This window comes from Sciurus vulgaris (genome assembly GCF_902686455.1).
Source record: "Sciurus vulgaris genome assembly, chromosome: 6".
Classification (NCBI taxonomy): Eukaryota; Metazoa; Chordata; class Mammalia; order Rodentia; family Sciuridae; genus Sciurus; species Sciurus vulgaris.
The window spans coordinates 38879878-38893359 of NC_136466.1; the positions used below are offsets into that span (position 1 = coordinate 38879878).

A 13482-nucleotide genomic window follows, 5' to 3' on the forward strand; every position below is an offset into this window, starting at 1 on the left:
GTGTCACATTTACCTTTGCACTATTGAATGTTTTAGTCAGCCCTGATATGTGAAGAATTCTCTTCTGTTTGCTTTTAAATTTTAGATAAAACTTTTTTTTACATTCCCAATAGTAGCTTGTGAGAGTTTCCTTTGAATAGAGGGGACCAAAGAAACCTAATTCTGCTTATGCTTTGAGGCAGTATCAAGGATTTAAACTTCATTTTTTAAAAGCCTTGTGCCATGATTGCAATCATTTTTTAAAAGATTGTGCCATGACAATCAGGCTTTGACCACATACTTGTGCAGTGCAGTGTTGTGCTGGGGTTGGAACCTAGCACCGTGCAAGTGCTCCACTACTGAGACACATCTGTAGCCCAGAACAATTTCTTTTTTTGGTAGTACCAAGAATTGAACCCAGAGAGTCTCTGCCATTTAGTTATAATCTAAACCCTTTTTATTTCATTTTTCAACAGTCTTGCTAACTTTCTGAAGGTAGCTTTCAATTTGTGATCTTCTTGCCTTAGTCTCTTGAATTACTGGGATTACAGGTGTATAGCACTGCACCTGGCCCCCAAAAAGATTTTTTAGGGTCTGGGGATGTAGCTCAATTGGTAGAGTGCTTTTACCTCATAAGCACAAGGCCCTGGGTTCAATCCCTACAGTTCAAGTCTTTGGCATCTCCCTTAGTTTTTCTGTGATTTAAAAAAAAAAAAAAAAAAAAAAAAATCCATACTTAAGAACATCCTCACGAGTTTGTGTCGTCATTTAGAGCCTTTTGCTTGGTTATTTTAAATAATATATTAAGATAAATAAATTCCCATCCTACCCTCCCCATAAGATTCTGAGGAATACAGTGTTGTGATTCTGTGTATACAGATTCTTTTCAAAATTAGCTTGTGCCCAGTTTCTAAATCATTTAATAAGAAGGTGTGTGTATTTTAGGAAATTATGAAAGTAAGCGTCAAAGAAAACCAACAAAGAAACTTCTTGAATCGAATGATTTAGACCCTGGATTTATGCCCAAGAAGGGAGACCTTGGCTTTTCTAAAAAGGTATGTTATTTTTGTTAATTTTAAAATGGTCTAAGTATTTCCCAGGAAATAGGGAATTTTTAAAAATAGCTTTTTTATTAACATTGATAAACATAATGGAGTAGCACCTTTATTTGTGGTTTCCGTTTCCACAGTTTCAGGTTACTGTGGTCAACTGTGTACTGAAATACTAAATGGAAAATTCCCGGAATATACAATTCATGAGTTTTAAATTGTTCATATTTCTTTATGAGTAGCATGATAAAAATCTCACACCATTTCACTCTGTCCTGAATATGAATCATCCATTTGTCCAACATATTCACATTGTGCACTCCTCACTTGTGGATCCACCTAGTAGCCATGTTACCTGACCAACTGTCATAGTATCATAGTGTTTGTATTCAAGTCACCCTTATTGTACTTAATAATGGCCTCAACATTGTAAGAGTAGTGATGCTGGGAGTTTGGAATTGCTGAAGATAAGCCATAAAGTGCTTCCTTTTAAGTGAAATGGTATAAGGAAAGGAAAAAATGTACGTTGAGGTTGCTGAGATCTGTGAAAGTATGAAGAATAAAGAAGAAATTTATGCTAGTTTTGCTGTCACATCATATATTGAAAAAGTAACAGCCACATTGCATAAGTGTTTAGTTAAGATGGAAAAGGCGTTAAGTGGCATCATACCATTTACTGCCAGTAAAGGATGGTTACCCAGATTTAGGAATAGTTTTGAACTGAAAAATCTAAAAGTTACTAGAGAGGATATGTCTGTGGGTGAAGAAGCTACTGCCGCATTTCCAATACAGTTAAAGAATCTGAATAGGTGGAAAGGATACTATCAAAAGCAAGCCTTCAATTGCAATGGAAACAGGCTCTTCTGGAAAAAGATGTCCAATAGAACCTACATTCATAAAAGTGCAAAGGAGGCACCAGGGCATAGAACATGGAGGGGACAGATTAACTCTGGTGAGTATAGTATTATATTTTGAGAGAGAGAGAGAAATACACACATTCATATAACTTTTATTACAATATGCTGTTGAAATTGCTCTGTTTTTTTTTTTTTTCCCCCCCTTGGCCATACTGGGGATTGAACCCAGGGCTCTGCACATGTTAGGAAGCACTCTGCCACTGAGACAGACACATTCCCAGCTCGCTCGTGCGCTCTCTCTCTCTCTCTCTCTCTCTCTCTTTCTCTCTCTCTTTTTTTGAGACGGAGTCTCCCTAAGTTGTTCAGGCCAGCCTTGAACTTGGAATCCTCCTGCCTCAGCCTCCTAAGTAGCTGTGATTACATGGGTGCACTACCACACCAAGTGCATTTTTCTGTTTTTTTTTTTTTTTTTTTTTTTCATTTATTTTAAAATTAGTTATTGTTAATCTTTTTCTATGCATAATTTATACATTAAAACTTATCATTGGTCTGTATATGTAGGAGACAATATATACATAGTGTTCAGTTGTCTGTACTTTCAAGCATCTGTTGGAGTTCTTATAATGTATCCCTTGTAAATAAGGAAGGATGGACAAAGAAATATGCAGTGTCAGTAAGCATATATGACCTGTCAGAAATCTGAGAAGTAGCTTGGCTAAGTGTGTGCACTGGCTTCAGGTTTTCTTTACAAATGAGAATATTTGAAAAGTTTCTACAGTTGAATAAATTTGTATTTACAATAATTTTTTTGTCCCCGGGCTGAAAACTCCTTGCCTTACTTGTGTATCACTGTGCTCTCTTAGGCCACTAGATTAAGGCCACTAGACTAGGCCACTATTCTGTTATCTTGCCTGCATAAGACCTATCTCTGTTACAATCATGGTAGAAATACTTGAATTTAAGATTCTGGGTTTGCAAGTTGTTTTTTTTTGTGTGTGTGGGGGGTGGGTCCTGGATCCTGGTAATTGAACTTAGGAGCTACACCCTACATCTCTTTTTATTAGTTTTTATTTTGAAACAGGATCTTGCTAAGTTGTTCAGGTTTCACTAAATTGCTAAGGCTGGCTTGAACTTGGGATCCTCATGCCTCACCCTCCCGAACCACTGGGTTTACAGGCATGGACCAATGTGCATGCCTTCAGAGTTGGTTTTTAGTAGTCAAGAAAGCATTATTAAAAAGCAGATGAAAGTAGAAAATTAATTAATTTTATAATAGGTAATTGCTGAATACTGATTCCTTAAGAAATGTCTGCTACTCCTATAAGGCTATTTTAGTTCCATTGTTTTTTGTTTTTGTTAGGTATTCACCTGTTTGATTAGGTGTTATAAAGTTTGTTTCGTACCTTATTTAAAAAAACAAAACAGTATGTCTTTTATTCTTCTCAGTCTTTTGACTTGGTCTTTTTAATTATTGTTAGGTGTATCTCCTGCCCTCTGAATTTTCTCTGCAGTTTGTACAACCTTTAGTGACAATCTCATCTCTCCTGCTCACTGTACTCATTGAACCATGTAGTCTAATAAGCCTGTGATGAATTTACTCCATGGGAATCATTTGAATGTTTTTGAGGATGAATGTGACATTTGCAGTGAGATGATGTATTTAGTAGTATTGTATAAGGTGAGTCATGAGAGGTTATTGTATTATTGCTAGATTTGAGGTGATAGATTTCACAGAAAGTAGCAGTTCAAGTTAGTTAAGTGAATCAAAGAAATAAGATCAAATTTTAGTGGTTTTGAAGGTAGGTTACTTAAAATGTCTTGTTCACTTGTGTAACCTTGCTCTGTCAAATTACAATTTCTGATTTAAAGTGTGCTGCTCTGCCATGTTTGTGGGATATTATTTTTAAGGATGTAAAATGTATGGTATGATTTATTTAGCTTTAATTTATATTAGGCAAATATATCCTATACCTGTTAATTTTTTTTTTTTTTTTTTTTTTTTTCTGGGCTACACTTGTTTTTAAAACTTGGAATATCATTGGTACTGCTAAAAATGTATAGGTTTTAATTGGTCTGTTGGATGACTTAGATAATCCTATATACCATGCAGGAATCAACAAAGTACATATAATCTTTATTCATCACCCTAGAAAGTTCACCTTGCCTCCTGTGTGTGTGTGTGTGTGTGTGTGTGTGTGTGTGTGTGTGTGTGGTTGTGTTTTAATACTGGGGATTGCACCTAGGGTCTCATGACGTTTTTGAGACAGATTCTCACGAGAGTGCCACAACCAGCTTGAACTTTTCTTCCTCCTGCATCGGTCTCTCCAATAACTAGTATTATATGTATGTACCAATACTCAACTCCTGTGCTTCTCTTACAGTCACTTCCCCCTTGTTGTCTAAAATTAGTACTTTCTTATTTCTATCACTGTAGTTCTGCTTATTCAGGGCTATCAATATTGCTTTGTTTTATGAAAACTTCTTTTGTTCAACCTATACTTTTAAGCTACTTCCACAATGATATAATGTATTACTTTTTATTACTAAGTAGAATATATCATTATATGATTATATCACAGTTTGCTTCTGTGTTCTGGTGATGGACATTTGGGTCTTTTTCATGTTTTAGTTATTAATGAAATACTAGTATATGTTTTCCCAGCCTTTGATGGATATATAGTTTCATTTGTATTGATGTAAATATATAAAAATGGAATTGCTGGAATTGCATTTTTAACTTCTTTTTTTGTGTGTGTGTGTGTTGCTGGAGATTGAACCCAGGGCCTTGTGCATCCTAGGCAAGCACTCTACCAACTAGCTATATCCCCAGCCCCATTTTTAACTTTAAGAAAGTGCCATACAATTCTCTGAAGTGGATGTGCCACTTTACATTCTACTATCAGTATACCAGAGTTAGGGTTGTTATATAGCTCTACTAACATTTGATTTGTTGTCATTTTAAATATTTCCATTTTCATGGGTGTTGTATTTTCATTTATCTTATAGTTTTAATTTGTGTTTCCCTAATAACTAGTGGTGAGCCGCTTAATGGCCATTCCTACATCTTTGTGAAGGGACTGTTGAAGTATATATACTTATATTTGATTAGGCTTTTCATTATGTGGTTGATTTTTTTTTTTTTTTTTTCTTTTTTAAGGGAGGGCTTTATCTACTTGAGATATACAATTTTTGTCAGATATGCATTGTGGAAATGTTTTCCCCATTTTGAGGCTACTCATTTTCTTTTTAAAAATTTTTTATTAATTTTTATTACTTTATTAAAAAATTTTTATTTTTACAGACACATTTTGATTCATTGTACACAAATGGGGTACAAGTTTTCATTTCTATAGTTGTACACAATGTATATTCACACCATTCATGTAATCATACATATATATAGGGTAATACAGTCTATTTCATTCTACTGTTTTTCCATTCCCATCCCCTCCCACCCCTTTTTCCTCTACACCATCCAAAGTTCGTCCTTCTCCTCTCCCCCCCACCACCCGTTATATATTGTCATGCACTTATTAGAGAAAACATTTGGCCTTTGGTTTTTTGGGCTTGACCACTTTCACATAGCATGATATTTTCCAATTTCACCCACTTACCATCAAACGCCATAATTTTACGGTTCTTTATGACTGAGTAATACTCCATTGTGTATGTGTATATATATATATATAGTTTCCTTATGCATCTATCAGTTGAAGGGCATCTAGGTTGGTTCCACAATCTAGCTATTGTGAATTGAGCTGCTATGAATATTGATGTGGCTGCATCATTGTAGTATGCTGATTTTAAGTCCTTTGGGTATAAAGCGAGAAGTGGGATAGCGGAATAGCTGGGTCAAATGGTGGGTCCATTCCAAGCTTTCTAAGGAATCTCCATACTGCTTTTCAGATTGGTGCACCAACTTGCAACTCCACCAGCAATGTAAGACTGTGCCTTTTTCCCCACATCCATGCTAACACTTATTATTGCTTGTGTTCTTGATAACAGCCATTCTAATTGGAGTTAGAGGAAATCTTAGGGTGGTTTTAATTTGCACTTCTCTAATTACAGGGATGCTGAGCACTTTTTCATATATTTGTTGATCACCTGTATATCTTCTTCTGTGAATTGTCTGCCCATTTCCTTAGTCCATTTATTGATTGGGTTCTTTGTATTTTGGATATAAAGTTTTTTAAGTTCTTTATAGATTTTGGAGATGAGTCTGAAGTGTGTGGAAAAGATTTTCTCCCACTCTGTAGGCTCTATTTTCACATTGTTGATTGTTTCCTGTGCTGAGAAAAAAAAAACAAAACTTTTTTTAGTTTGAATCTATCCCATTTATTGATTCTTGCTTTTCTTTCTTGCGCTATGGGGGTCTTGTTAAGAAAGTCTGATCCTAAGCCAACATGATGGAGATTCAGGTCTACTTTTTCTTCTATTTGGTGAAGGGTCTCAGGTCTAATTCCTGGACCCTTGATCCATTTTGATTTGAGTTTTGTACAGGGTGAGAGACAGGGGTTTAGTTTCATTTTACTGCATATGGATTTCCAGTTTTCCCAGCACCATTTGTTGAAGAGGCTATCTTTTCTCCATTGTAAGTATTTGGCACCCTTGTTTAGTATGAGGTTACTGTACCTATGTGGGTATGTCTCCGTGGCTTCTGTCCTGTCCCATTGGTCTACCTGTCTATTATGGTGTCAATACCATGCTGTTTTTGTTACTATTGCTCTATAGTAGAGTTTAAGATCTGGTATAGTGATACCTCCTGCATCACTCTTCCAGCCCAGGATTGCTTTGGCTATTCTGGGTCTTTTGTTCTTCCAGATGAATTTCATGATTGCTTCTTCTGTTTCTGTGAGAAATGTCATAGGTATTTTAATTGCAATGGTGTTAAATCTGTATAGTAGTGCCTTTGGAAATATGGCCATTTTGATAATATTAATTCTGCCTATCCAAGAACATGGGAGATCTTTCCATCTTTTCTTTCTTCAGTGTTTTGTAGTTTTCATTGTAGAGATCTTTTACCTCTTTAGGTAGATTGATTCCCAAGTTTTTTTTTTTTTTTGAGGTTATTGCAAATGGAATTGTTTTCCTCATTTCCCTTTCAGATGTTTCATCGTTTATGTATAAAAATGCTTTAGATTTATGAATGTTGATTTTATAACCTGCTATTTTGCTGAATTCATGATGAGGTCTAGGAGTTTTCTGGAAGAGTTTTTTGGATCCTCTAAATAGAGAATCATGTCATCAGCAAATAGTGACAGCTTAAGTTCCTCTTTTCCTATTTGTATCCCTTTAATTTCTTTAGTCTGTCTAATTGCTCTGGTTAGAGTTTCGAGGACAATGTTGAATAGAAGTGGTGAAAGAGGACATCCCTGTCTTGTTCCTGTTTCTAAAGGGAATGGTTTCAGTTTTTCCCCATTAAGAATGATGTTGGGGCTGGGGAGATAACTCAGTCGGTAGGGTGCTTGCCTTGCAAGCACAAGGCCCTGGGTTCAATCCCCAACACCACCAAAAAAAAAGAAATTAAAAAAAAAAAAAAAGATGTTGGCCATGGGCTTACCATAAATAGCCTTTACAATGTTCAGGTATGTTCCTACTATCCCTATTTTTTATAGTGTTTTGAGCATGAAGGGGTGTTGTATTTTGTCGAACGCTTTTTCTGCGTCAATTGAAATAACCATATGATTCTTATCCTTAAGTCTGTTGACATGATGGATTACGTGTATTGATGTATGGATATTAAACCATCCTTGCATTCCAGGGATGAACCCCACTTGATTGTGGTGCACAATTTTCTTAATATGTTTTTGGATAGAGTTTGCCAGTATTTTGTTAAGGATCTTTGCATCTATATTCATCTTTCCTTGATGTGTCTTTGCCTGGTTTGGGTATGAGGGTGACATTAGCTTCATACAATGAGTTCGGTAGGATTCCCTCCTTTTCTATTTCCTGGAATACTTTGAGAAGAATTGGAATGAGTTCTTCTTTGAAGGTCTTGTAGAACTCGGCTGAGTAGCCGTCTGGTCCTGGGTTTTTCTTGGATGGTAGGCTTTTTCTTTTTTTTTCCCGGTAGTGGGGATCGAACCCAGGGCCTTGTGCACGCAAGGTAAGCACTCTAACCACTGAGCTATCTCCCCAGCCCTCGGATGGTAGGCTTTTGATGGCTTCTCCTAATGGTTCATTGCTTGATATTGATCTGTTTAAATTGTGTATGTCCTCCTGGTTCAGCTTGGGAGGAGCATACATCTCTAGAAATTTGTCAATGTCTTCGGTAGTTTCTATTTTGTTGGAATACAGATTTTCAAAGTAGCTTCTCATTATGTTATGTGTCTCTGTAGTGTCTCTCGTGATACTTCTTTTTTCATCATGAATTTTAGTAATTTGAGTTTTCTCTCTCCTTCTCTTTATTATGTGGCTAACGGTTTGTCTATTTTGTTTACTTTCTCAAAGAACCAACTTTTTGTTTTGTCAATTTTTTGAATTGTTTCTTTTGTTTCACTTTCATTGATTTCAGTTCTGATTTTAATTATTTCCTGTCTTCCACTACTTTTGCTGTTATTCTGTTCTTCTTTTTCTAGGGCTTTGAACTGTAATGTTAGGCCATTTAGTTGTTCTTTTCTGGAATGCGCTCCATGCAATGAATTTTCCTCTTAGTACCGCTTTCATAGTGTCCCAGAGATTTTGATATGTAGTATCATCGTTCTCATTGACCTCTAAGAATTTTTTAATCTCCTCCCTGATGTTTTCTGTTATCCATGTTTCATTCAATAGCATATTAATTAGTCTCCAGGTGTTGAAGTAATTTCTGTTTTTTTTATTTTGTCTTTGATTTTTAATTTCATTCCATTATGATCTGATAGAACAAAAGGCAGTATCTATATTTTTTGCATAAGGGCTGCTTTGTGGCATAACGTATGGTATATTTTCAAGAAGATTCCATGTGCTGCTGAGAAAAAAGTGAATTCACTTGTTGATAGATGGAATAATCTATATATGTCTATTAAGTCTAGGCTATTGATTGTGTTATTGAGTTCTGTGGTTTCTTTGTTTTGTTTTTGTTTGGAAGATCTATCCAGAGGTGAAGCAGTGTGTTAAAGTCACCTAGAATTATTGTGTTGTGGTCTATGTGATTCCTGAAAATTAGAAGGATTTGTTTGATGTACAGGGATGCACCTTTGTTCAGGGCATAAATATTTACTATCGTTATGTCTTCCTGATTTATGGTTCCCTTAAGCAGTATGAAATGTCCTTCTTTTTCCCTTCTGACTAACTTTGGCTTGAAGTCCACTTTATCTGAAATGAGGATTGAAACCCCCACTTTTTTACTGAGACCTAGTGCATGGTATATTTCTTCCCATCTTTCACCTTTAGTCTGTGGATGTCTTTTTTTATGAGATGAGTCTTTTGCAGGCAGCATATTGTTGGGTCTGTCTTTTTAATTCATTCTGCCAGTGTATGTCTTTTGATTGATGAGTTTAGGCCATTAACGTTCAGTGATATTATTGAGATATGATTTGTATTCCCAGTCATTTGGCTTATTTTTGGTTTTTAACTTGACTTGGTTTCTCCTTTGAATGGATTTTTCTTTAAGGTAGTTCCTCCCTTTACTGACCTCCATTGTTGTTTTTCATTTCCTCCTCATGGAGTATTTTGTTGAGAACATTCATTTCTACTTGTAAATTCTTTTAACTTTTGTTTATCATGAAAGGATTTTATTTCATCTTCAAATCTGAAGGTTAGTTTTGCTGGGTATAGGATTCTTGGTTGGCAGCCATGTTCTTTCAGAGCTTGAAATATGTTGTTCCAGGCCCTTCTAGCTTTTAGAGTCTGAGCTGAGAAATCTGCTGATATCTGTATTGGTTTCTCCCTATATGTAATCTGATGCTTTTCTCTTGTAGTCTTCAAAATCCTATCTTTATTTTGAATGTTAGGCATTTTCATTATAATGTGCCTTGGTGTGGATCTGTTGTGATTTTGTCCATTTGGTGTTCTGTAAGCCTCTTGTATTTGATTTTCCATTTCATTCTTCAGGCTTGGGAAAATTTCTGATATTATTTCATTGAATAGGTTGTTCATTTCTTTGGTTTGTATGTCTGTGCCTTCCTCAATCCCAATAATTCTTAAATTTGGTCTTTTCATGATGTCCCATAGTTCTTGGAGATTCTGTTCATGATTTCTTACCATCTCCTCTGTTTGGGCAACTTTATTTTCAAGATTAAATATTTTGTCTTCATTGTCTGAGGTCCTGTCTTCCAAATGGTCTAGTCTTTTGGTGATGCTTTCCATTGCATTTTTTATTTGGTTTATTGTCTCCTTCATTTCAAGGATTTCCTTTTGCTTTTTTTTTTGAGAATCTCTATCTCTTCGTTGAAATGATCTTTTGCTTCCTGCAGTTGCTCTTTCAACTGTTTATTGGTATTATCATTCATTACCTGCATTTGCTCTCTTATATCATCCTTTGCTTCACAAATCATCTTAATCATATGTAATCTGAATTCCTTTTCTGACATTTCTTCTACCATACTGTCATTGGATTCTATTAATATAGAATCTAGATTTGTTTGGATCATTTTCTTCCCTTGTTTTTTCATGTTGTTCCTGTATCTTCCCCTCTAGCAGTGCAGATCTGGGAAAATGCCATTTTCCTCCTATTGCCTTATAGTGACCCTGTAGGTTTCCAAAACCTTTCCTTTAAGGGGGAGATCAATATTAGAAGTGCCCTGTTCAGACAGTATGCAACCCTAGACCCAATAGCTCCTATGAGGACATTAACAATATTTTCATAATAAACAGAATAAGTTCAATTATTATCTTCAGTATAACAAATAGATTTGTTATAAGGTCTGCAATTTCTAATGGAGGACAAAGAGGAGGCAGAGGGATGTAGGATGTAGCTATTAATGGGATAAGAAATGAATATGTAGAAGTTCTAGATAATAACGTGAGAGTGTAATCAAAAGAAGTTGGTTGTTAGCATGCGAAAAGGGAGAAAGAGACTCTGAGGTAAACAGGTAAACAACAGGAAGAGAGAGCCAGAGAAGTAAAGAAATAAAAACTTAAAATTTTTCAGTAAGGAATTAAAAATTTTTTTTCAGTAAGGAGAAATATTCATTTTCTTCATGTTTTGTTCTCATAAGAAGAAAAAATTCTTCCTCATTTATGTTTGATACTTTTGTGGGTGGTAGTATCAGGTATTGAACCCAGGTGCACTTAACCACTGAGCCACATTCCCCAGTCCTTTTTCGAGTTTATTTAGAGACAGGGTCTCACTGAGTCGTTTAGGGCCTCAGCCTCCCAAGCCGCTGGGGTTACAGGTGTGCACCATTGCACCTGGCTGTATTTAATACTTTACGCCCTATTCAAGAAATCTTTGCCTATGCATTGAACTCAAATATGTTCTTCTTGTGTGTTTTTTTTTTTTTTTTTAATTGTAGAAGGTTTATGGTTCTAGGTTTCACACAGATATCTTTGTTCTAACTTGAATTCATGAGATCGAGTTTCAAAGTTAATTTTTCCTCTATATCAATGTCAAATTTGTTCAGAAAATTCTAAATACACCTCACTGACTTCTTTCCTTATTGCTTGCTCACTTTCTTACTTCCCCTTTTGTGTGTGTTATTAGGGAATGAGTTTAGGGGCACTCTACTATTGAGCCATATCCCCAATCTTTTTCATTAATTATTTGGAGAAGGGTCTTGCTATGTTGCCAAGGCTGGACTCAAACTTGCGATCCTCCTGCCTGTCTCCCAGGTTGCACCATTGATTGTTCCTGACTCCTGATCTCTGTTTTAATTCTTTGTCCTTGTTGAATTATTAGTTTTTGTGGCATGGAGATGAGCATAGATTTGATAATAGAACAAGGGGATAAAATAGGATTCTTGTTTGTTTTAGGAGTGAGTGGTGCCATATGTCCTTGTCAGTTTCATTTTCGAGATACTGGTTACTCTCAGGTATATTATGTCATAAGATTAAAGCCATGATTTACTTTCATTTTAATGGCCATTTAGTGTGGCCACATTTTTTGTAGATGGATTAATCAGTAGGTTGGTGAGAGCGTTTATTTGCTGAGGTAGTACATAGCTTAATCTGCCCTAGACTCAGTGTATAAGTAAATTACTGACATCTTCACATCATCTAAGGCACTTATAGTGTCCTTTTTTTTTTTTTTAATTCTAAGAATAGATTTTTATTCATAGGATATAATTTTTTGTGTGTTCTATTTTTATTGACAAAATTAATGAAATTGGAAATGAGAATATTTTTCTTGTTCTTTTTAGTGTAGTTTGGGAACATTTATTTATTTTAATTTTTAAAATAATGTTATTTTTTTGTATCCACCTTTTTGTATATATTTAAGTGGTGCTAAGGATTGAACCTAGTGCCTTATACATGCTAGACAAGCACGCTACCACTGAGATACAGCCCTAGCCCAAATATTGTTTCTTTTGATGCACAGCTTTTGGATGAATTTTAAATAATGAACTATAAATTGGTTATAAAAATAATACATAGATGCTGTTTTTCTTAAAATATGCAAGTTTATTTTGTGGATTTGTTCAGGAGTCTTTGTTTTCATTTACCTGGGTATCTAGTATTTCCCCTCTCATTTTATTTGACCTTGGTCAGACTTTACTGTACATTGAACATGAGGAAGTTTGCATTCTTATAATTTATTAGTTAATTTTAATGAGTGTCCAGAAATTCATAGTTGCATTTTATCTTGTTTTGTTCTCAGCCTCTGGAAACTTCATAGTAAGAACGTCTTTTGTATTGACTTTTTATGGCTACTAATGTTTTGTTCTACAGTTACAGTGAATATTATCATTCTTAGACGGTATTTTCTTAGAATTAAACTGGTTCATACAAGTATTTCTAATGAAGATATTTAAGTTGTAAAGATATTTCATGTTTCAAAGCTATTTAATACTTAGTTTATGAAGTAAGTAAGTCTCGCTAATGGAATGAATACTGTTTTGGGTATATGAATTTAAAATATGTTTTGGGGTGGAATAGAGCTGAGCTTGATGTGTTTCTGGATACATATTACTTTTCTCCCACTTCATTCAGGAGCATTCTGTATTTATTTTATGTATGGGAAGTTTTCCGTAAGCTTTTTTTTTTTTTTTTTTTTTAATTTGGAAAGCCTTTCCCCTTGAAATTTCCTGTACAACCCTTTACTATTACTCTGGTGTTCTTTGCCAAAAACAGCCAGGTTCTGATATCTAGGACATGGGACAATTGAGATTTGGGCATGTAAGATAAAGTGTTTATTTTGCATTCCTTGGTAAATTATGTTGCTTTTTACTTATAGTGTTATGAAGCTGGTCACTTCGAGAATGGCATTACTAATTCATGTGCTGCATCTCATTTAAAAGAGTTTGTTGGAGGTGAGTATTTTTGAGATTTAGAAAATGTAATGCAGATTGAAGCACTTTGTTGATGCCCAAAATGTGCTTCTTAAATTTTTTCACAAAACTCTTAAGATTCTGTAATCATTTTCAGGCTTTCCATTGCTACATTAAATTAAGTTATATTTTGAGCAAGGAAATACTTGGAACAGTAGAGAAAAATTCTCTCCTTCATTTTTTACTAATCTA

The 13482-nt window shown here is 35.0% G+C and overlaps 1 protein-coding gene across 17 annotated transcripts in view; it reads left to right on the forward strand.

Annotated features, from left to right (window-relative positions):
* Window positions 1-13482, forward strand: part of NSD1 (nuclear receptor binding SET domain protein 1) — a 153142-nt gene that overhangs the window by 88044 nt on the left and 51616 nt on the right. For all 17 annotated transcript variants that reach the window (XM_079144620.1, XM_079144612.1, XM_079144622.1 and 14 more), the window contains 2 exons: window positions 925-1034; window positions 13197-13272. In XM_079144620.1, the coding sequence (XP_079000746.1) occupies window positions 925-1034; window positions 13197-13272 (186 nt within the window). The remainder of the gene's footprint in view (window positions 1-924; window positions 1035-13196; window positions 13273-13482) is intronic.